Consider the following 24,039-nt stretch of genomic DNA (forward strand, 5'->3'; position numbering starts at 1 on the left):
AGATGTTCATGTCTTGCTTTCTTCAGTTGTAAAGAAATTATGTGTTTTTTTTTTTTTTTTTTTTTTTTGAGGAAAACATTTCAGGAATGTTCACCATATAGTAGACTTATATGGTGGCCGTAAGTTTGAACTTCCAAAATGCAGTTTAAATGTAGCTTCAAAGCGCTCTAAACCAGAGGAAGAAGAGTCTTATCTAGTGAAACGATGGGTTATTTTCTAAAAAAAATAAATAAATAAATAAATTACATTGATATACTTTTTAACCTCAAATACTTGTCTTGTCTAGCTCTGCGATGTGCATGCATACTCTGTGCACTCCAGTTCAGTACAGTATGGGGAACCACCTATCCAACTTCAAAATCATCCTTCAAAATTGCCACCCCACAACTTCAAAATCATCCTACATGGCTGCAGAAATACCCTTTACAAAGTGAATGTGCAAAGAAGGTCAAACACCCTTTACAAAAAAAATAAATAAATAAAAAAAAAGGTAAAGCAGCGATGTATGAAAATTTTGAAATTTTGAAGTTGGAGGAGAAAATGAGAAACCTTTGTTGTGCCTTGGTTTTTTAGATAAATGTTTTCAGTTGTAATGTTTGAATTGTACTTTAATATTAAAAATATGAAATGTTGAGGTGCACAGGTCTGTGTGTTTATCCTGACCGCTCTTTTGGCTCCACAAATGTAAAGACTTTTTATATTCTGCTGACATTTACTGTAACAGTGTTAGTGTTTGTTACATGCAATTAATGGTTGATCTTGGCTATAAAAAATGGGAGTGTTCTGCCACTGCTTAGCAGTGTGGAAAACACTTTTCTGGAATAGTGGCACCTACACAAGTGAAAACAAAACCCAGCATAATATAAAACAGCGAAAACAGAAGCAGAAACAGAAACAGAAGCTACTTTCTCTTTCAAGCTTCTTTCCCACAGGGAGCACCCATTTGTTCCCCATAGGAAATGCCCAAGCCTGTCTTGTTTCCACATGGTGCACTCGTTCCTGCCCTTTCCCCCCAGAGAGCACCCGTGCCCACCTCCTTTCCACAGGCAGCATCTGTGCCACCCTTTTTTTTCCTTTTTCATCCCTCCTATCTCTTGTTTTTACTTAGCTTTATTCAAAAAATGAAATATTGCTTTTAAGCTAGTTCTGTGTTTTGCAAGAAATCCTTTTATATTTTAAATTGGTAAGAAAATGATGGAAGAATGAATTTTAATTTCTGCACAAGGCAGTAGATAAATATACATTTTCTAAATATATTTGATGTTGTGCTGCCAGATAAAGCCACAGGCATTGTGAATGTAATTGCCTGTTTTAAACAGTTTAAGTGGATGATTATACAGAGTATTTTATTTGTTTTATTTTTTTCTTGTACATTGCGAGAAGGTTGACAAATTATATAAGTCATTGAAAAAAAAGATAAATGTGTTTAGCATGGAGTCATGAATGTGGAATAACTAATAAAATCTCACAATAAATAGCAAATAGCAATCAAAAATATTAATATATAGAAAAGTGAAATGTTCATGTATTTTATACATTTAGTAGTAGATACTTTTATTTATAGAGACTGTGTTTGAATTCGATTAAACACTGAATGTTTGGCTGCTAACTTGGTGTTGTATCTTAGTGTTTATTGCATTACCCTAATGATTTGGATTGAAAAATGAGGGCTTTGTCGGATAAACCAATAACACTTTATGATGAGGTCCCATTAATTAACTTTAGTTAATGCGTTTACTTATTAGCTAATAATGAGCAATGCATTTGTTACAGTATTTTTTAATCTTTGTAAATGTTAATAAAAATACAACTGTCTATTGTTAATTTATGTTGGCACAGGCCCATTAAATATAAATATTAACAGACACAAATATTATTTTAATAATGTATTAATAAGTGCTGAAATTAAAATGAGCTAAGATTTTTCATTGTCAGTTCATGTTAACTAATTTTAATGTTATCTTAAAGTGCTACTGGTAAACAAATTACAGAATGAGTATGAAATTTAATTTTGAATTTATATGAATTTCATTTAAATGAATCTGTGTAAAAATATTTATTGACCTCATTCCAATGTTAAAATAGGGTTTAAATTAATAAAGGTAATTTCTTCCCTTTTTCCATTCATTTTATTTGAATGATTATGCTTGATTAAAATACAGGCCATCTGTACTGTGACTTAAAGAGATAGTTTACCCAAAAATGAAAATTACCACATGATTTACTTAACCTCAAGCCATTCTCTGTGTATATAACTTTCTTCTTTCAGATGAATACAATTGAAGTTATATTAAAAATGTCCATCTTCCAAGCTTTATGAATGGGGGTTAAGATTTTGAAGCCCAAAAAATTTCTGAAGGGAACTGATGCACTTGTGTAAGAAAAATATCCATATTTAAAACTTTATAAACCATAATCTCTAGCTTCCGTTAAAGGAAAACTCCACTTCCAAAACAACAATTTACAAATAATGTACTCACCCCCTTGTCATCCCAGATGTTCATGTCTTTCTGTCTTCAGCCATAAAGAAATTATGGTTTTTGAGGAAAACATTTCATGATTTTTCTCCATATAATGGACTGCTATGGTGCCCCGATTTTGAACTTCCAAAATGTAGTTTAAATGCAGCTTCAAAGGGCTCTAAATGATCCCAGCTGAGGAAGAAGGTCTTATCTACCAAAACCATTGGTCATTTAGAAAAATAAACATTTGTATACTTTTTAAGCACAAAAGCTTGTGTAGCACAGGCTCTGGGATGTGCATCCATGATGCTACAAATTAGTAATGGGTCGTTCTTGAATGATTCTTCCATTTTGAACGAATCTTTAATGTAACTCGGGAAGAACGTGTCGTCTCGGGGGAGTGATTCATTCAGTCGCGTATGCGCAACATCCTATTAGGTTCTGTACTGGAATTAGTTATTTTTCAAGTCATTCATTCATCTTATGGGGCTGTCACTTGATGAATGAATGACTCAAACCGGAAAACTTGTCAGATAAGAAGTGAGGTGAGGTGACTAAAGGAAAACAATGAATGAATCTTTTCTGTTACTTATAGCTATAGCTATAGTTTTATCTTGTTTGTAGTGTGATCAACATTTGTGTAAGTAGTAGATGTGTTAGGGAAGTAACACGTAACATTTTAATTATATTTTGCTAAAATGAACAAAATGACTTGAATAAAGATTTGTTCATTTTACTGAACGAGACTCAAAGGTCAGAGTCGGTAAAATGATCCGAACTTCCTATCACTACTATGAATCACGTGTAAGTTCATCGTCTGTGTACTGAGTATAGCGAAACATCTTATTTTCTCCTACAACTTCAGAAGAGGACATTGTTGTACCTTTTTGTCTGTAAACAGCATTTGACTTACATGCACTTTCTTAGTCTTTGCAGAACGGTCTTGTATATGAACAGAGAGAGAGCAAATTATAAGTTCAAGTCAATAAGTTTCCGCTATAATTTATTTGCTTAGAAAATCAAAATGGTGCAGAGCTGGTTCTACTTTCTTAGATGCAGTGTTTAGGAAGAGATACAAAAAAGTGTACAATATTGAAACATCACTTTGTTTTATCATACAGGAAGATCAAAATAATGACATTCTCAAATGTTTAAGCCAAATATTGTCAAAGATACAAAAAAGAATATCTTCCACTAAGACAACACTACCTGGAAGAGGGGTTAAGGATTCCCATAAGACTGTGTTACAGAGAGTAGCAAATCCGATGATACAAACGACTGACAACCCACAGCTCGGTCTCAAAAAGACATGGCACATCTTTTATGCTGCAAAATGGTATGTCGAAAGGCACCACACAATACAACTTACAGATATTTTGCAACACACTTTTAAACACTGTCACCAAGAAACCTTAAGGCGAATGTCATGTGCAAACTTGAGAAAAATAGATTAAACACACTACTCTCTATGCAACCCCTCCAATTTAAATGTGCTTTTGTTCTTTTTCCGCTTCACTGAAGTTTGATTTGTTTCTATATCTTACATGTATCAAATTTAAAACAATGATTGCATTAATCATTACATTGGTTTGTTTTCACAGGCATTTCCCTGGTCCCCTCTTCAGGCGAGCTCAGAGGGAGAAGGACCCCATTATAAGTTCCTGTAGTTTTTCCGGCCTTCTCCCTCCTTAATGAAAGTCCATATGAGAGTATTGACGATGTCAGGCTGGTCTTGTTGAAGCCAGTGACTGGCTCCAGAGATGATGTTGAGACGGAAATGGTTTCTGATGTACAAACGGCAGGCCTCGGCCATGTCCTGCTCCAGGAAGGCGTCTCTTTCTCCCCACAGCAGCAATACAGGAGACTTTACCTCACTGTGACTCAGTGGGAGGACACTGCAGAATACAAATAATACTAAAATTAGGGTTGTCGGCTGATTCAAAATTTCTCAAATAATTTCACGTACAAAAGTATTTATACCACTTCTTCACGTTTTGTTATATTGCAGCCTTGTGTTAAACTGCTTTAAATTACTTTTTTCCCACATCAATCTACACTCCATACACCATAGATAAAGCACAAACCAGATTTCTGACTACTTTGCAAATTTATTACAAATGAAACACTGAAATAAGTACATTGCATAAGTATTCATACCCGTATGTAGTTGAAGCACCTTTACAGCCTCAAGTCTTTTTGGGTATGAAGCGACAAGTTTTGTACATCTGCATTTGGCAATTATCTGCCATTCATTGCCCCATCTCTTCACCTCTCAAGCTCTGTCAGCTTGGATGGGGCCTGGCAGACATTTTCAGGTTTCTCCAGAAATGTTTGATTGTGGTTAAGCTAAGGCTGTGGCTGCGCCACTCAAAGACAGTTGTCTAAAAGCTACTCTTGCTGCGTTTAGGGTCATTGTTCTGTTGGAATGTGAACCTTCTGCCCAGTCTGAGTTTTGGACTGGGTTTTAATTAAGGCTATCTCAATTTTTTGGTGCACTGAGCTTTGCTTCTCTTCTGACAAGTCCCTCACAGTCCCTACTGCTGAAAAAAGCCCCACAGCATGAGGCTGCTACCAGCACACTTTACTTTTGGGATGGTACTCTACAGGTGATGAGCAGTGCCATGGTTTCCTCCAAACTCGATGCTTGGAATTAAAGTTCATCAGACCAGAGAATCTTGTTTCTCACAATCTGAGAGTTCTTTAGGTGCTTTGTTGCAAATTCCAAGTGTGTTTTCATGTGTCTTCATTGAGGAGAGAACTGAGTTTGGGCACAACACCATAAAGCCCAGATCAATGGAGTGCTGCAGTGATGTTTGTCCTTCTGTAGGTTTCTCCTATCTCCATATATGATCATGGAGCTCAACTAGAGTGACCATCAGCTTTTTGGTCACCAGTCTAACCAAGGCGCTTAACCTAGTTATTCCAAACTTTTTCCATTATGGATAATGGAGGCTACATGCTTCTGTGAACCTTTAATGCAGCAGATTTTTTTTTCTGAACTCTTCCCCAGATCTGTGCCTTGTCTCTGAGCTCTACATGCAGTTCTTTTGTCCTCAGGGTTTGGTTTTTGCTCTGATATGCATTTCAGCTTTTAGACCTTTTATTGAGAGGTGTGTGCCTTTCCAAATCATACTCATTCAAATGAATTTGCCAAAGGTGAACTCCACTTGAAGTGTAGGAACATCTACAAGCAATATGAATGTGTCTGAGCTCATTTTCAAGTGTCCCAGAAAAGGGTATGAATACTTATGCAATTGAATGATTTTAGTTTTTTATTTCTAATAAATCTGCAAAGCTGTTACAAACCTGTTTTGTGCTTTGTCATTACAGTGTATGGAGTGTAGACTGATGTGGAAAAAAGTAATTTAAAACATTTTAAGATAAGGCTGCAACACAACAAAACATGAAAAAAAAGGGGTATGAATACTTTCGCAAGGCACTGCTGAGAAAATCTTGCAGATGCAAATACAACGAATAAAACATTGAACAGGCTTTATAAATAAAATACTTTAGAAACCAGTATCTGTTTATTTTAATTTTCTATTAATAAACATTATACTTTTTACAGTTTACAGTTGGGATTTATTTATTTTGAACTGAGCCATTCTGAGACACTGAAAACACTGGATCAGCTAGTGTGTAAAAGAACACACTGCCACACTTCACTATGAAACACACTGCTTGTCGGACTATTATATTTAATTAAAATACTAGCATTGTGATTTCAAAATCACTAACTGACAAATAACATTTTAGACTTTTTAACCCCTTAACTGCCACCCTCCATTTTTGAACATAGATGTGAAAGTGCACTATCCAAACTTAAATTGTTATAATTCATGAACGCTTTGGAATACATACCTAAGGTTGATCTCTTTTTAAACAAGACAACAAGCAGGTTTTAACAGAAGTGGAATCATTTAAAAAAATAGTATTAAAAAAAGTTATGGAAGTTTAAATGTAATGTAAATAAAATGTACTATACAATTTTTTTTTAATTTTATATAAAATAAATAAATATTTTATCCGAAATTGCTATTAAATTAAAGCTATATGTCTAAATAAGTTATGTTTCAAATTTGAAGTTGATATTAAAAAAAAAACTGAGGTTCCTATGAAACTGCTGAGGTGTTATATCAAAAATAGCCACCAGGAGACACCTAAACTCCATTTAATTTTTTTTTTCATGCAATTTTCTGTCACAGATGTAAAAATTTCTCTCCCAATATTACTTATCACAAAATAACCACCAAAAATGGAATTTTAAGACTCAGACTCAAACCAATGATAATGGGTGGTCAGAAAGCTTTCGAATTCCATCAAAAATATCTTAATTTATGTCCCAAAGATGAATGAAGGTCTTACGGGTTTGGAACGACATGAGGGTAAGAAATTAATGACAGAATTTTCATTTCTGGGTGAACTGTCCTTTTATGGCCATTTTACAATTCACAGGTATCTGTTTAGAAAATACAGAAATCTACAAATATGGAATATTCACATCAAATACTATGACACAAAATATTATCTGGAAAATACTGACTTTACATTAGATGTGCCTTTTTCTACCAACTTTTAGAGGATGCATAATAATCTTTTTCAACTTTTTCAATTCCGTTACATTTTTGTATACCGTTTCTCACAATAAATATCACTTCACATTGACGGTGCTTTGTCTCTATAATATTTCTTTCTGACAGCCCTAAAATCCCTAATATGGACATGCTAGTTAGTTAAATCGAGGTTAGAACATGTTTAAAGGATTGGACACCCTCCTATCCTCAGTTCTGCTATGGACTGATGTGTTCTTCTTAGTTTCTGTAGAAACTATTATGTCAGCGCCCTCCTACACACACCCACCTGCCCACCTACACACACCCACTCGTGCACACACACACACAGTCAGCGCAGCTCTGCCCTGAGACATAATCAAAGTGTGCTTCAGGAGCAGATGGAGGACTCAGTCATGCATGCACGTCTCACATGCTCCTAACACATGCACTCCGCAAGCAAATTAAAGCAGAGTATTCACACCAGGGTGTCCACAATTGTTTGGGGTATATTCAAAATGAACGGAAACATCCATTTTGCTTGTTTAGTACTCTCAGAGACACCCAGCAGTTGATTTGATGCTGATATAAACTCATTGTGAAAGAATATCATTACAGCACAGGCAGTGAGTTAACGGCTGTTCATGCACAGCTCAGAGAGCATGAAATCAATCTGTCTCTATTTTGACAGGGACACATGCACTTATAAAATTAGGCCTCATTCTGTCCAACTAAGTCATGATGTTATAGATTTCTTTGACGTTATGTCCATAACATTTTGAAATAAAAGCATCACTTTTTTTCTTCATGAACAACAAAACAAATCTGTTCTATTTCATTACTGAGCCAGTAGCTGAAGTAAAAAAAAACATCAGCTCCTTCTCAAAAAGTTGCTTAATATATAATATTAAATAAACATAAATGTCCATTTCAGACACTAGAGGGCGACATTTTCTGTAATATTAGCCAAGCAGCTTTTAACAAAGCTGAATCAAAAATACAGAGCTGTAATGAGATGTAAAGTGTAAAGTACCTGAAGACATTTCTGAAGTAGTTGAGGGCCCCAGTGAGGGCCCCTGGCTGTGAGAAGGCATGCAGGTATGCTTCGAGGTCTTCCGTGGTGAGCCAACGGCCCTTACAACTGATGCCTGTGCTGCGGCTGGTGAACAGACTCTTCAGTGCCTGTAAATCACCATTAGAAAGCAATGAAAATAAGCTTGAGGAATTTCATCATACTATATATTAGGTGTCCTTAACCAATATTTAATTGTCTAAATAAAGAAAGAAATTCATTGTTAGGTACAATGCATTTAAGTTGTAACTGAATATTACAGATGTAATTACAGTACATGCAGGCATTTTTATTTATTGTGAAACATGTACAGTGGTATGAGAAAGTTTGGGAACCTCTTGCTGAATCTGTGGAAATGTAAGTAATTTAAACAAAATAAGAGAGATCATACAAATGCATGTTATTTTATATTTAGTACTGTCCTGAGTAATATATTTTACATAAAAGATGTTTGTTCTGAACAGTTAAACTGAGCACTGTTCTTCAGAAAAATCCTCCAGGTCCTGCAGATTCTTCAGATTCCAGCATCTGTTGCATATTTGAACACTTTCCAGCAGTGACTGTATGATTTTGAGATCCATCTTTTCACACTGAGGACAATTGAGGGACTCAAACACAACTATTAAAAAAAGTTTAAACATTCACTGATGCTCCAGAACAATACACGCTTCATTAAAAGAGAACTCCACTTCTAGAACAACAATTTACAAATAATTTACTCGCCCACTTGTCATCCAAGATGTTCATGTCTTTCTGTCTTCAGTTGTAAGGACATTATGGTTTTTGAGGAAAGAATTTCAGGATTTTTCTCGATATAATGGACTTCATTTGGGCCCCGATTTTGAACTTCGAAAATGTAGTTTAAATGCAGCTTCAAAGGGCTCTAAACGATCCCAGCTGAGGAAGAAGGGTCTTATCTAGCGAAACGATCAGTCATTTTTGTTGAAACATAACATTTTTTATACTTTTTAAGCACAAAAGCTTGTATAGCACAGGCTCTGGGATGCGCGTCCACAATGCTACAAATTAGTAATGGGTCATTCTTGAACGATTCTTTCATTTAGAACAAATCTTTAATGTGACTCGGGAAGAACGAGTCGTCTCGGGGAGTGATTCGTTCAGTTGCACATGCACAACATCCTATTAGGTTCTGTACTGGAATTAGTTCACCTGTTTCGAGTCTTTGGGTTTTTTAAGTCGTTTGTTCATCTTATGGGGCTGTCACATGATGAACGAACGACTCAAACCCGAAAACTTGTCAGATAAGAGGTAAGGTGAGACGACTAAAGACCCAGGTAAACAATGAATTAATTTTTTCTGTTTCTTATAGCATTATAGTTTTGTCTTGTTTGTAGTGTGATCAACGTTTTTTTGTAAGCAGTAGATGTGTTAGGGAAGTAACACGTAACATTTTAATTATATTTTGCTAAAATTAACGAAATGACTCAAAAAAAAGATTCGTTCATTTTTTCTGAACGAGACTCAAAGCTCTGAGTCGGTAAAATGATCGGTACTATGACCCATCACTACTACGAATCTCAAATGTACTTGTACTTTCTTAGTCTTTGCGCGTTTGCTTTGTAAACACTGGGTCTGCAGTTCCGCCGATGTTCTGCATGACCTTTCGACATAATTCAATAGTACATAGTGTCGTGAACGCGCATCCCAGAGCCTGTGCTACAAGAGTTTTTGAGCTTAAAAAGTATACAAAATTTTATTTTCCAAAAAAATGTCAGATCATTTCGCTAAGACCCTAATTCCTTGGCTGGGATCATTTAGAGCCTTTTGAAACTGCATTTAAACTACATTTTAGAAGTTCAAAATCGTGCCACCAATGAAGTCCATTATATGGAGAAAAATCCTGAAATGCTTTCCTCAAAAACCATAATTTCTTTATGACTGAAGGCAGAAAGACATGAACATCTTTGATGACAAGGGGTGGGTAAATTATTTGGTGAAATTATTGAGTTCTTCTTTAAGAGCCCGGGGTGAAAACTTTTGAACAAAATGAAGATGTCCAAATTTTTCTTATTTCATTGAAATATCTTTTTTTTTTTTTCCATTTAGCACTGCCCTTCTGAAGCAACAGAAGATTCCCAAACTTCCGCATACCACTGTACATGTATTGCATCAAATGATTAATTTAAAAATTGGTACATTGTAGTTAAAGATACTTTATATAAAGTGGGTTCCATAATTCAATTTGGTCCCATCAAAACAGAACTTAAAAGGAAAAACATAAACTTTAATAGATGAAATGCAAAATAAAAATGTTTAACTTTACAAAAGTAGCTGAAAAGAATGCAGTATTTTTCTTTGATTTTTATCTGTTTCATATTATGTTCTTGATTTAAATGATACTACACAACTTCACACTGGATTATTTAGATTTACTATTTCAGCAATAGTACTTACTATAGCCTGGCCAATTAGAATACATAATATGCATAAAATAATCAGCACACTAAAACTAACGTCTTTCCAGAGCTGAATCATAATGACTAAGCTGTGTGTGCTGAAGACAGATGGATAATCTTGGCCTACTGATTCATTCTGTGTTCATAATTCTTACACAAACAAATTCACATGCTGGACCCAAAAGCTGGTCAGTTATGCAAAATGATGGTTATCATTTTACATCCTAGTAATGTAGTATTTCTCAGTTTATATATGTACATTCATGTCATTAATTCATTACATAAGTAAAGCATATGAAGAGTTCAGATGCAAAACCAGCTAAATCCATCTGACGTCTTTCTTTAAAAAATGCATTTTTATCAGGCTCACATGTACAGGTTTCTTTGTAAGTACCGTTACTTCTGATTGGGCTGAGGCTGGTATTTTAGCGAGTTTGAAGAAAAAGTATTTGATGGACGTATAATATGTGTTGAGAGCATTCACTCAGTATCATTATCTCATTTTTGACCGAGATGGCTTTTAACTGGTTTTGCATTGTCGGTAACATTTGTAAATGATTTTAAAACTAGTCTCTTATGCCCACCAAGGCTGCAATTAATGATCAAAAATACTGTAGAAACAGTAATATTGTGAAATGTTTTTAAGTATAATTCTATTTTAATTTATTTTAAAATACAATTTTTTCCTGTGATGGCAAAGCTGTTTTCAAATTTTCAGAAATCATTCTAATATGCTGGTTTGGCATTCAAGAAACTATCGTGTCTGTTGCTTATTACTGTTGTAGAAACTGAGATTTTAATGATGATGATATCAATCACAAGTGCAGTATGGAGTACCACAAGGCTCAGTACTAGGACCATTGTTTTTCACGTTTTATATGTTACTTTTGGGGAGATATTATCAGGAAACATGGTGTTAGCTTTCACTGTTATGCTGACGATACTTAGCTCTATATTTCTTTGCGGCCCAACAAAGCATACCAATTTGCAAAACTATTGGAATGGATAGTTCATATAAAAAACTGGATGACCAGTAATTTTCTACTGCTAAATTCGGAAAAGAGATGTTAATTATCAGACAAAAAACCTCTACATGTAAGTAGCAACATGACGAAAACGTACCTGTGGGAACTTTTTCGCGAATTGTTTTGTGACATTTTTAATGTAAAATCGTCCACTGAGTGGCACTAAAAGAGTGTTTTAGTGTGTTTTTTCCCCAGAACTGATGAACGTACAAATGGTACGTTTTATGTGATGTTGGTTTTGTACGTGTCACCGCAGTTCTAACTGTGACTTTTTAAAATAATGTACAATCTGCACTACAATTAAATCTACCCTATAGTATGAACAAAAGTGAATGTGACATAAAAACATCACAATTGCAAGCATGCGTTTTAACTTTTTTTTCTCAGTCTCTCATCTTTTAGCTCTTTCATCGTGAGCTATGTTTTTCATGGAATTCATACCAAGGATTCTGAATTCCAAGTCCAACTCTGTGCCAGGTGAGCTACCGAGCAAGCTTGTTACACACGGAAAGCGAAACATATGGAGCTGCAATCATAACTGTGTGACAAAAATGATTACAAGTGCTCACTGTTTTACCATTTCTAGTGTTAATTTCTGTTTAAAACTACAGTGATAGATACTTATTGGTACGTATTGCACATCTTGTGAAAAAGTTCCCACAGGTAGCCTACGTTTTTCTCATGAGATCAGCAATGTCTAACACTTGAAGGCTGCTCTATCAATTCTTCGTCAACAGTTAGAAACCTATGTGTGCTATTTGATAGCAATCTTTTCTTTGAAAACCATATTTCTAGCATTTGTTAAACCGCATTTTTCCCATCATAAAAATGTATCAAATTTACGACCTATGCTCATCTATACCTATGCTTATAAAGGTTAACTGATGCATTCATGACCTTAAAGGAGAAGTCCACTTCCAAAACAAAGATTCACATATAATGTACTCACCCAATTATCATCCAAGATGTTCATGTCTTTTTTTCTTCAGTCGTAAAGAAATTGTTTTTTGAGGAAAACATTTCAGCATTTTTCTTCATACAATGGACTGATATGGTGCCCTGATTTTGAACTTCCAAAATGCGGCTTCAAATGATCCCAAATATGGTTGTAAACAATCCCAGCCAAGGAAGAAGGGTCTTATCTAGCGAAACGATAAGTTATTTTCATTAAAAAAATACAATTTAAATACTTTTTCTTCTTAAACACTCGTCTTGTCTTGCTCTCCCTGAACTCTGTGTATTCTGACTCAAGACATTTAGGGTATGTCGAAAAACTCCCTCAACTTCAAAAATCATTTCAAAGTCATCCTACATCGCTGCAAAAGTACCGACCCAGTCTATGCAAAGTGAACATGTAAAAAAGATCAAATACTCTTAACAAAAAGGTAAAACAGCGATATAGGACGATTTTGAAGTTGAGGTTGATCGTTAAGCTAGATAAGACCCTTCTTTCTCGGCTGGGATCGTTTACAACCGATTACAAAATCATATATCAGTCCATTATATGGAGAAAAATGCTGAAATGTTTCCCTCAAAAAACATTTCTTTATGACTGAAGAAAGAATGACATGAACATCTTAATATAAGATAATATTGATTTTGAGTTGAGGGAGAACATGAGATGGGAATTTTTCGACATACCCTAACTGTCATGAATTGGAAAAAAGCAGTTCAGGCAGAGTGAGGCAAGACGAGCGTTTGACATTAAAAAGTATATAAATTTTATTCTCTTTATGAAAATAACCGATCGTTTCACTAGATTCCTCGGCTGGGATCGTTTACAACCTCATTTGGGATCGTTTGAAGCCATATCAGTCCATTATATGGAGAAAAATCCTGAAAGGTTTCCCTCAAAAAACATAATTTCTTTATGGTTGAAGAAAGAAAGACATGAACATCTTGGATGAGTACATTATAGGGTGAGTACATTATCTGTCAATTTTTGTTCTGGAAGTGGACTTCTCCTTTAGTGAAGAGAAAATTCCAAAGAACTGAATTTATTATTTCAATTTTTTGGTACCAATGTAAAAGCCCTTATTGTCACTTTTGATCAATTTCTTGCATCTTCACTGAATAAAATGAATTTTTTATTATTAATTTATTCAAAAACAGTTGTATATTGAGTCAAACTCACCTTGAAATCATTGATGGACAGCATTAGCTCTGGGAAATATGGCAACTGAAAAAAAAAGTAGTAACTTGACTTGAGCATCTGACTGGGGTGATGAAGGGCATAATCTGGACAGAAAAAAGAGAAAACAAATAAAGAATGACCATCGCAAGCAAAGGAAACTTAACCCACCATTGTACAGTGTGGCCTCAAGGTAACAAACCCGTTTTCTTCACTATAAGTACATATAAATTGGCAATAAAATGGTTAATAATGAAGGGATGAAGTTATTTTGGTCACACTACAGTACATCCTGGCAGTCATTTTAAAATCATTTAAAATTTGGCAGGGTACTCCATGTGTGGAGGACACACATTTTTGCTCTGGAGGACTGCCCTCAGAAAAGCAAATTTTATTGATTTTTCAGCCATCAAAAACACATTTCGCTTTTGTTATTGGATATCCCTAACTGCAAAACATTTATAGTCTTATACATTATCTGCCTGTTAGTAAATGTGTTTTGCCTTGTGTTTTGCAAAACGTGCAACGTGCAGTGAATATATACCTTCAATTTTACATTTAAAAAACCCTAGGAGAGTTTTTTTTCCAGCCTTTCATGTCACAGTTAGTTTTTATTATCTAAAATAATCTTTGATCATTTTTTTCACAGTGTTGTCTCTAGGCAACATACCTTTTTGATTTCAGTAATGAGATCCATGTTATGTAAGAAAATCAAATCATGCTTCATAACACATGCAATAGAGGGTTAAAACCGAAGACACCCCATTAAGCGAAGATATATTTCAAAAGAACAAGAAAAGCAAAAGGTGTAGTCGTGTACGTGTCACTCTCGTCAGGTACTGAGTGTTATTATAAGAGGGTCCCGTGTCTCTGCCAGAAGGCTGCCTGTAATTACCTCCTCCTCCAGGCTGGAGCTTCGCGAGACAGATGGAGGGCAAAGCCCCATGATTCCCTGGGCCTAACCACAATATTTCATTGTGAATGATGCAGATCATACTAATGATCCCCAAAAACCAAAACAGAGCCTCTGGGGCAGACACAACTGAACAGGAAGTCTTTTTGTCAGATGTATAGGGCACTTACCAGTGAACACACAGGGGTGAGGACTGTTCAGCACTATGAGTTTTGTCACCATTTCAGGGTAGTGAATTGCACAGAGCCATGCGATGATGCCACCCCAGTCATGCCCCACGAGAAAACATCTGTTGTATCCTGAGGAGAGGACCAGAAGGAGGAAGCTGACATGTTTGGGTTTGTTGTGTTGTTGTGAAAGTATGCCTTATAATTAATAGGGAGAGTGAGAGACAAGACAGGAAACTGTAGCAAAAACAGGGGGAATAGAATCAAGAATTGATGCAAGCAAAACTCAAACTCATATTTTCCAAATAAGCCCCATAACACAGTGTATCTAACCACTAGCCCACAGTTCCAACTTAAAGAGCTTGATTGTATTATTTTTATGAAAATAACCAATCGTTTCGCTAGATAAGACCCTTCTACTTTGGCTGGGATTGTTTACAACTGCATTTGGGATTGTTTGAAGCTGCATTTAAACTGCATTTTGGAAGTTCAAACTCGGGGCACCATATCAGTCCATTATATGGAGAAAAATCCTAAAATGTTTTCCTCAAAAAACAATTTCTTTATGACTGAAGAAAGAAAGACATGAACATCTTGGATGACAAGGGGGTGAGTACATTATCTGTTAGTGATGTGCGGATGGCGGTTATATCCGCGGGCGCTGCGGATAATCCGCGGGTCGGGTAATAAAAAAATACATTCGGATTATTTGCGGGTGGGTCGTGGGTGGATAAGATAAATCAATAATGACGCAAATATTAACATTTTCTAAAATATGAAACTGTTTTAAATACTTTGTGTGTGTGTGTGTCTATTCGCCTGTTCGAAAAGTTGTGACAGAAAAGGTGACATTCCAAATAAAGTTTGAAGGGATTTACGCCAGTGCTAATGCTATTGAGTAGGGTAATATGCAGTGGTGTACAGTACCTGCGTATACTCATTTCTTTATCAGTCAGCTTTGCGTATACCCACTTCTAAATCCCCTCTGATGCGTATCATTCAGTAGTTTCCTGCATTAGCCAAAATCATGACAGGCCACCATTTCTAATTAAATCGTATGTGAATAAAGGCAAATATTTGCTCAATAACCCAGTAAAGACAGTGAGGACCGTGGCGCAGGCTTCCTTTGAAATATGTTGATTATGGCGGAGAACCACTCTGTCCGCGCCCGCACCAGATTTGCTGCCTGCCCATACGCTTAAAAGCATGTCTGATTAAGCTTATAAGTGTGCAGATCAGCTGAATCAATCTGCTGTTAAAAATGAACCATCCATTCATCATATCATCATGCAAAACTAAGAATTAGAATAATTGTAAATGACGATCGGGTGCGGGTCGGGAGCGGTTATCTAAATCAGAGAAAAATACAGGCACGGGTGGGTGGCGGGCGGATAATTCATTTGAAGCTGCGGATTCGGGTGACGTTTGAGCTCATCTGCGCATCTCTATTATCTGTAAATCTTTGTTCTGGAAGTAGACTTCTCCTTTAACGTCGGTAGACTTGTACTTAAAAAATGGTGTACTGACATCTTTCCATGGTTTATACAAGATACCTTCTGATGTTCATTCATGTTTATTTCGTGGTATAACTAGTAAAAAGAAAGAGATCATTGATTGACGTGACGCATGAACTGAGGCGCTACAGCAATCTGTCACGACACATTAAAGAGTCACAAATTGTTTTGTAATTGTTTGAATTTCTTAAAAAATAACAAAATTTCAAAGCTGAGTCTTTGTTTTATACCTAAAGTAACCTGCTCTGTCTTGCTTTTTGGTGTATTGGCAGTTTCCTCTTTGCTCCGTGATCTTTTTTTCACTGTGTGAGAACATGGTGTATGGTTTGAGAGTGCCATGGCTTATTGGACATAGCAACAGTAACAAAGGGGGGACGGACTTTGCAAAGGATCAAGTACAATAGCCACTATTTACCTAAAACGTGGGAACAATTTACACAAATTATTTTTTACACATTCAGTTTTAAGTGTGGCGTAGTGTGCTCAGTTGGACAATATGGTTTTGAGTTTGGCTTGCGTCATTTTACGATCCTATTAATAGTTTATAAACAAATGATTAATTAATGGCCATTATATCTTGTTTTTTCCCTGCATGTACAAAATAAATAATATCATATAAAATATGGCACAGAAAGTTAATTAAGTAAACTTCAAAATCAGAACTGTTTATGTTTACTGCCAAACATTACAACAATATATAACAGAAAAGAATGATATCATGTTGGGTGTTTCACTGCACAGTAACTATTGTTTACACTGTGCTTTATGCGTAAGTCATCTTCTTCTGCAATAATATCACGCTGCAGTTCATTTAGTGTCACATCAAGGACTGACTCAGGATGAATGACACCATCACTGTGAGCCAGGGTGGAAGTTTCCACCGTCTGCAATAGAGTGATTCCAATGTCAAGGAACTGAGACCCTGGAGCAAAACATCATCATGAATCCTAATAACGTGTCATTGACGGCCTGTCACAATACACCGCCAGCCGCTTACACACATGCCACTCTGTGCAAGCAGATAGATGAGTTTAACTACGACATGATATGTAACGTACATCTACACTTGTCCTTGAGTCACATTGTAGCGTAGCTCAACTAGTGATTGCGCAGCATTTCAAATCTAGAGGCAGACAATTAGACTTCATTTTAAGCAGTCTAAACTGACAATGCAAATCTAAAAAGCCAAGGGCATCTGTGAATGGGTCACCTTCACATTACAGACTATTGGGAAGAGTGCTACATTAGCATTCACCACTACAACAGCCTTATCAAAACCTCTAGACAGGCTGGAATGTGAAATGGAAATAGGGCTGAGATAATGGAGGCAGTCTGTTCTTACCCAGATACTCCACAATGTCCTTGATGTCAGTGACAAGGTAGTCCAGTCGGTAGCTCTCAGTGGAGGAGGGCAGGTCAGACTCCCCATAGCCTCGCATATCCACGGCAACGACACGGAACTCGCTCTTAAATTCCCTCAGCTGGTGACGCCAAGAGAACCTGGCAAAACAAGGGGTAGAGCTTTGATAAATATTGAGTATGATTTCTACAGGTTACACAAGAATATGTATTTCTACGTTACAGAGAGTATAGAGCTGAGTCCATGGAAAAGTAAATTGAATTAATTAATTAATTTAAACACTGCCATTCCAAAAGTTTGGGGTCAGTAAGATTTTTTTTTTATTCAGCAAGGATGCACTAAATTCAACAGCATCATTTATAATGTTATAAAACATGTCTAATACAAATAAATGTTGTTCTTTTAAACTTTCTATTTATTAAAGAATCCTAAAAATGTATTAAGGTCAAGTAGTTAATATTTTCCAAATATAAAATAATATTACCAATATTTCCTATGGTATACATCAGAGGCGTTTCCTCCGAGGAGGCAAGGAAGGCAGTGTCTTTTCAAGAAATTGGATGAGAAAATCATAGTTCAAAGAAAAAACTGTCCAACAGCAGCATCAAACAGGTAAAGTTACAGTGGAAGCCCATGTCTCTTTCGCCTCCCCTGAGTCCACTGAGTTTTACAGACCCCTAAAGCAGTGGTTCTCAAAGTGTGGTACTCACGCTCCCTCTAGTAGTACGGAAAGCAATCACTAAATTAAATATAAATTAATGTTAAAACACAATACATTTTAATTGAATCCTTATTTTAGTTTTTTTTTTTAACATTTTTTTAACATTTAAGTACAGTACAGTTTTTATTTAACTTTTATTGTCAACACATTTTAATTTAATCATTATTAGTTTTTATTCTTTAGCGCAGTGTTAATGTTCAAACTTTATGAATAAATCTGTTTATTGTCAACAATAAAAAAAAAAATTATATTAGGAATAAACATTTTAATTTAATCATTATTAGTTTTTATTCTAAGTTTTTTATTTACCTGTTGTTAATGTTGACTGGATGACTGGATATGACTGGTTATGATCGGCTATGATTGGTTCATATGATAAATCTTGCCTCTTGTGTGTGTTCAGCGTTCACAAATCAGTCTGAATGAACAATATGATGGTTAATGGGAAGACTATAGGGGTGGGAAACATTCAGTACCTCACGATTAAATTCAAACTAATTCTTGGGGTCACAATTCGATTAAAAATTGATTCACAATTTATCAATTTTTAATCAAGATTCACAAATTTTAAGAATTTTTTTTGTGCACACTGACATCAAACACACCAGTATTTACAATTCATGACTCAAGAAATAAGTGTTTCCTATTAAGTATTAACTTAAAAATATTTGACACTCTCCATTAGGGATGTGTTCGAATCCGATCATACATTGTTCAGAAAGAAAATGACGTACTACGAAACCCGTAAATACGAGATGGAAGGAAAAAATATATTTCAATGCTTTCTCTCACAATTATATTATTGGGTAATTATAATGTATACAAATTGCAGGAAAAACACTTTTGAATGCATGCTTGTGTTTTACTTTCACTTTCAAGATTTGCAATCACACGGAGCAGCATTGGGCCTACTTACCACATCTTTTTTTTAAGATTAGATGTTTGTCAGTGCTCAGGATCTGCAAATCATTCACCATCTTCCCATCAGTCATTTCTCCTTATTCTGTTTATGTGATAAGTGAAATATATGTTATGTACTCTAATGTAACAGGCTACCGCTAACAAGAGGCTAACCATGTCCCTTTAGTGGCTCCATAGAATGCGTTGTTTGTTTTCCACCCTTTTCCAAATGCTTCCCATAGTAAAAAAAGATACATAATCAATATATTTCCAAACACTTGCCATCACTGTAAACGGGGCAGGATGTATTTGCTTTTCCTCCATTGCTATTGCCATTTTGTTCTGACAACATCATGCTATTATGATTAACTAGAAAATAGATTTTTGAAATTTGTGAATCAATATGAGTCGCTAGAAAACTGAATCGCAATTCATATGTGAATCAATTTTTTTCCCCACCCCTAGAAGACTAATTTAAAAAAGTAAACAACTCACACACTTATATATCAACACTTTGTCAAGCCAAATTCAAACTTCAAAAGGCCTGAAAACATGACCTGTAATTTTTTAGCAGTAGAAGGTGAGAATATATTGGACTGACCAAATTTAGACACCGGAATGGATGATTTCTGCCACACTTCTTTTTCTACAATAATCATACAAACCAAAATGTAGATTTTAGCAAAAATTTGAAGGGGCAGAGTCAGATTGCACCACTGGATAGCGCTTTTTATCCTGAAAGGCAAAATCAATTTTATGGATTTTATAGTACCATGAAACTAGTGTGACGTAAAATTCAGTTGAATTGTATTAGTAAACTCCACAGTGGTAGCAATCCCTAACTAGTGATTTTGTCTTTAAAGAACGAGAAGACAGAGGGAGAGAGAGAAAGTTTAAAAGCAGTAGAAGGAAGCGGACTATGATTCTGATGAGTCAGCGCAGCAGAGGCTCTCAGGACCCAAACCCAATATGTTAGAATATAGATGAGCGTTAAATTAGCACACACACACATATCCTATTCTAACCTCTATGTTTCTCTATTGCTCAGCAGTGAGCGAAATCTTTGACTTGCACTTTTTGAATGCACCAAACTAAAGTGGAGCAGAAGTCAGAAGAAAAGGGCGTCCTCCAGGTCTCCTCTACTCGTCCAAGAGTTCATCACTGATTCTGGAGCAGTAGATTGGCCAGTGAAGCAGAAAGGAGCCATGCCACATTAATTAGGCACAGTCCTGTCCTGATCGCAATTCTGCAGTCTGGCAGTTCACTGAAACGACAGCTTCACTGGTCCCAAGACAGTCCGAATGTCACGACACTCCATATCACATTTCAGAACTGCCTGTTTTACATTAAAAAACAATAATACACACATCTCTTTTGTTGAAAGGGAAGGTTTGAGTTTCAAAAATGATCTATGACTCCATGTGTATAATGTGGACTGATTCCACAACAACATATTTCCGATCTGTGCCTGGCAGCATCCCAGTAGAGAAGTGTTTCCCTTGTGTGTGTGAGTGTTTTTGAGTCTTACCAAAACTCAGGGAATCCATGCAGAAACAGCATAAGTGGCTTTCCTCGTTCTCCAGCAGCAACATAGTGAAATCTGAGTCCAGACTCCTAAAACCATACAGAGACCAGAGGCAGTTATTCGTCAAAACAGAGGATATGATAAAAGCAGTCCTATTTAATCACACGGGCCTGTCCATCCTGATGTAAAATCCATTCTCACATCACATTCTGCTTGATAGAGCTATAAAATGCATCAGAGAGAGAGAGAGTCGTGTCCGCAGGCTTGGGCTAATATTAAAGCAATATCTTCCATTGACATTTATGGAAAAATTCATACCCTGTTAAATGACAGCCTGCATCAAATTGCATGTGATAGTATCCTCGGGTTGTCTGGCTATTTCAAGAACACTGTTTGCAATGCAAATTTTTTTTTGTGGGTACAGAAAACATCTCACCTAAAAAAATATTATTTTAAAAAATGAGTTTGTTTCTTCCTTGAAAATAACATTCCCTCAAGGTCACTTGCTATTTTGCTTTCAGATAGAGATCGCAGTTGATGCTAGAGTTTTATACCAATCCCTCAATCCCTGCAGATGCAGAGATCCCTCTTACAATATTTTTCTTCAGAAATGTTTGTATACCCCACATTACAAAAAGGGTTACATGCTCAGGAAAATAAAAATGTAAAGTGGTTGTTTTCAAGTCTTTGACTTCAAAGGATGCTACGGTTTTAGAAGAGTGCAGTTTCAGAGTACCTAATGTTTGAACATTATGTTCAAAGCTCTGCAGGTATATAAACATCACAGCTATCCCGAGACTGCCTAAGGAGCTGATTTCAGCACCACTCAAGTGGACAGCAATATCCAGGCAATGACTGTGATTTTGGGGGAAACTGGTCACTCTGCTGTCTGCTGCTTGCTAGAAACTAGAAACTGCTTGCTTCTGGGAGTAAACCCATGGGAAAGAGAAATCATGAATGAGATCTCTTTAAAGGAATAGTTCCCTTAAAGGGCTAGTTCACTCAATAATGAAAATTCTGTCATTAATTACTCACCATCATGCTGTTCCAAACCTGTAAAACCTTAGTTCATCTTTAGAACACAAATTAAGATACTTTTGATGAAATAGGAGAGCTCCTTGACCCTCTGGTTCACGTTCAAGGTACCAAGAACATCGACAAAATAGTCCATGACACAAGTGGTTCAATGTAATTTTATGAAGCTACGAGAATACATTTTCTGCACACACACACAAAAAAATCTTCATAAAATAAATAAAATATTTTGTTGATGTTCTTGGTACCTTTCTGGACCTTGAACGTAACAGGACCCTTGCTATCTATGGAGCGTCAGAAAGGTCTCTTAATTTGTGTTCCGAAGCTGAACAAAGGTTTTACACGTTTGGAAGAACATGAGGGTGAGTAATTGATGACAGAATTATCGTTTTGGGGTGAACTACCCCTTTTAAGAAAAACATGAAAATTCTAATATAATACCCTTATTGTTGTTTCAAACCTGTATGACCTTCTTTTTTGTACAGAGCACAAAAGAACTTCAAAAAAATTCTGTAACATTTCTTTAGGGCTTAAGGTACCATGCTACCAAGGTCATGTGTTCAATTCCCAGGGAAAGCAATGTCACTTTTAATAAAAACATCTGACAAAAGCATAAATGCGACCCTGGACCACAAAACCAGTCGTAAGTATGGGTCAAAATGATCCTACCGTAAATCTATCAAAACTTAATTTTTGATTAGTAATATACATTGCCAAAAACTTCACATTTGGGCAACTTTAAAGGCAATTTTGTCAATATTTTGATTTTTTGATTTTTTTTTTTTTTGCGCCCTCAGATTCCAGACTTTTAAAATACTGTCCTATCATAACATACTCATTCTGCTTTCAGATGATGTATAAATCACAATTTCAGAAACTTGACCCTTATGACTGGTTTTGTGATCCAGGGTCACAAATGTAAGTCTTTTTTTTTTTTTTAACAGAAAGAAAGAGTTTGAAATGACTTAAAATTATGTCATAAATTATGACATAATTTTCATTTTTTTGGTGAAATATGCATTCATTTTTTTCTCTTAGACACCAATAAGGCTAAAAGGAGTTCAAATTGATACTTTTGCTTGATCTTCCGCTTCCAGTGAAACAGGCAATGATTAATGCATTTTTACCAACAATATCTCAAACCATGCTTAGGTTTGGCAAGATACCAAACCTGAAAACATGATGTAAGTGCACTAATATTTGTCATCAAACTGTCATCAAATCTTTCAATATTAAATTACGTAAGCTTTAATCGTCTCACTCGTCAAAGGAATCTAAGAGAAACATCTAAGACAAAGTTAATATTTCAAAGAAAAAAAATGAAAAAGCAACATCTGTATTAAAAAAAAGCAAAGTTATATTTATGTAAACATGCTTTCATATACTGTCAAGCATCCATCCGTCTTACACCGTTCTCTTACCTTGATTCTAACATAACAGTGGGTTCCCAAGGACGTGTCATTCAGGCACGCTGGGGGTGTCTCACGAACCGTCCACTGAAAGGTTGTTGACGGTCGTAGGATGATATTCCAGCCAAGTTTGAGCAGCGCTACGCCCGTGCATAGCGCGCAGTATCCATAGATGAGAGACCAGTATCCCATAACTCTGATCTTCAGCGTCAGCCCGACTATCATCAACAGCAAGTTATGAAGCAGTCTCGCCATCTTTACATTACTGCGGGAATACGCTTGTTGATCACGGCTTGTATTGATTTGTTTACTCAACTGCCTGCGTTTTAAAAACGACGCGCATCTTAATAGCCCTGTCGCACCGTCACGACCGGGGAGGATCCCCGTGTAGACTGTACGGAGTCACGCTTACGTATGACAGAAGAGATGCTCAGTCCCAAAGGTGTTCGCGCCTCGGACTGAACCATTACACCCCATCTACACTGACTAAACTAGAAGGCTCCCATTCTATTCAACGCAGCTGTCTGGGCCCACCTCCTCCTGCTGAAGCGCGAGCTCACAGACTGTCCACGCGCAGAGTTCTGGACTCTCGCGAACGCTGCCGGTAATAATGAGCAGAAGCTGCGGCGATCACGGGACAGATCGGGTTATTGTCGCGCTCGCAGTGTAAATGAAGTGTTGTGCGATATTTTACCCTGAATACAACAATAAAATGTAGTGTGCCTCATGGTGCATTAAAAGAATGATTTTCAGAGACCGTAAGACCTTGAGCTCCACATTCGATATTCATAATGTAGAGATTTATTAACTCACAGTTAGGAAATATAAATTATTGTTG

At 36.2% G+C, this 24,039-nt stretch overlaps 1 protein-coding gene across 1 annotated transcript; it reads right to left on the reverse strand.

Moving 5' to 3' along the window:
- Positions 1–3,448: 3,448 nt before the first annotated feature.
- Positions 3,449–23,892, reverse strand: ephx4 (epoxide hydrolase 4). The gene is made up of 7 exons (XM_051113454.1): positions 23,214–23,892; positions 20,761–20,846; positions 17,594–17,751; positions 14,741–14,869; positions 13,661–13,764; positions 8,046–8,194; positions 3,449–4,357 (listed from the first exon to the last, which is right to left on the reverse strand). Exons 1-7 carry the CDS (start codon positions 23,454–23,456, stop codon positions 4,114–4,116), a joined length of 1,113 nt encoding a protein of 370 aa, XP_050969411.1. The 5' UTR covers positions 23,457–23,892; the 3' UTR covers positions 3,449–4,113.
- Between the last annotated feature and the right edge of the window lie 147 nt (positions 23,893–24,039).

Source organism: Labeo rohita, chromosome 6 (assembly GCF_022985175.1).
Source record: "Labeo rohita strain BAU-BD-2019 chromosome 6, IGBB_LRoh.1.0, whole genome shotgun sequence".
Lineage (NCBI taxonomy): Eukaryota > Metazoa > Chordata > Actinopteri > Cypriniformes > Cyprinidae > Labeo > Labeo rohita.

Excerpts from the sequence above, each read along its gene's own strand:
- ephx4 (XM_051113454.1), bottom strand. The coding sequence starts at position 23,456 with ATGGCGAGACTGCTTCATAACTTGCTGTTGATGATAGTCGGGCTGACG. Across the intron at positions 17,752-20,760 it reads CATGGATTCCCTGAGTTTTG|GTTCTCTTGGCGTCACCAGC; the intron begins GTAAGACTCAAA and ends TTGTTTTGCCAG. Across the intron at positions 13,765-14,740 it reads TCACCCCTGTGTGTTCACTG|ATTATGCCCTTCATCACCCC; the intron begins GTAAGTGCCCTA and ends TTTTCTGTCCAG.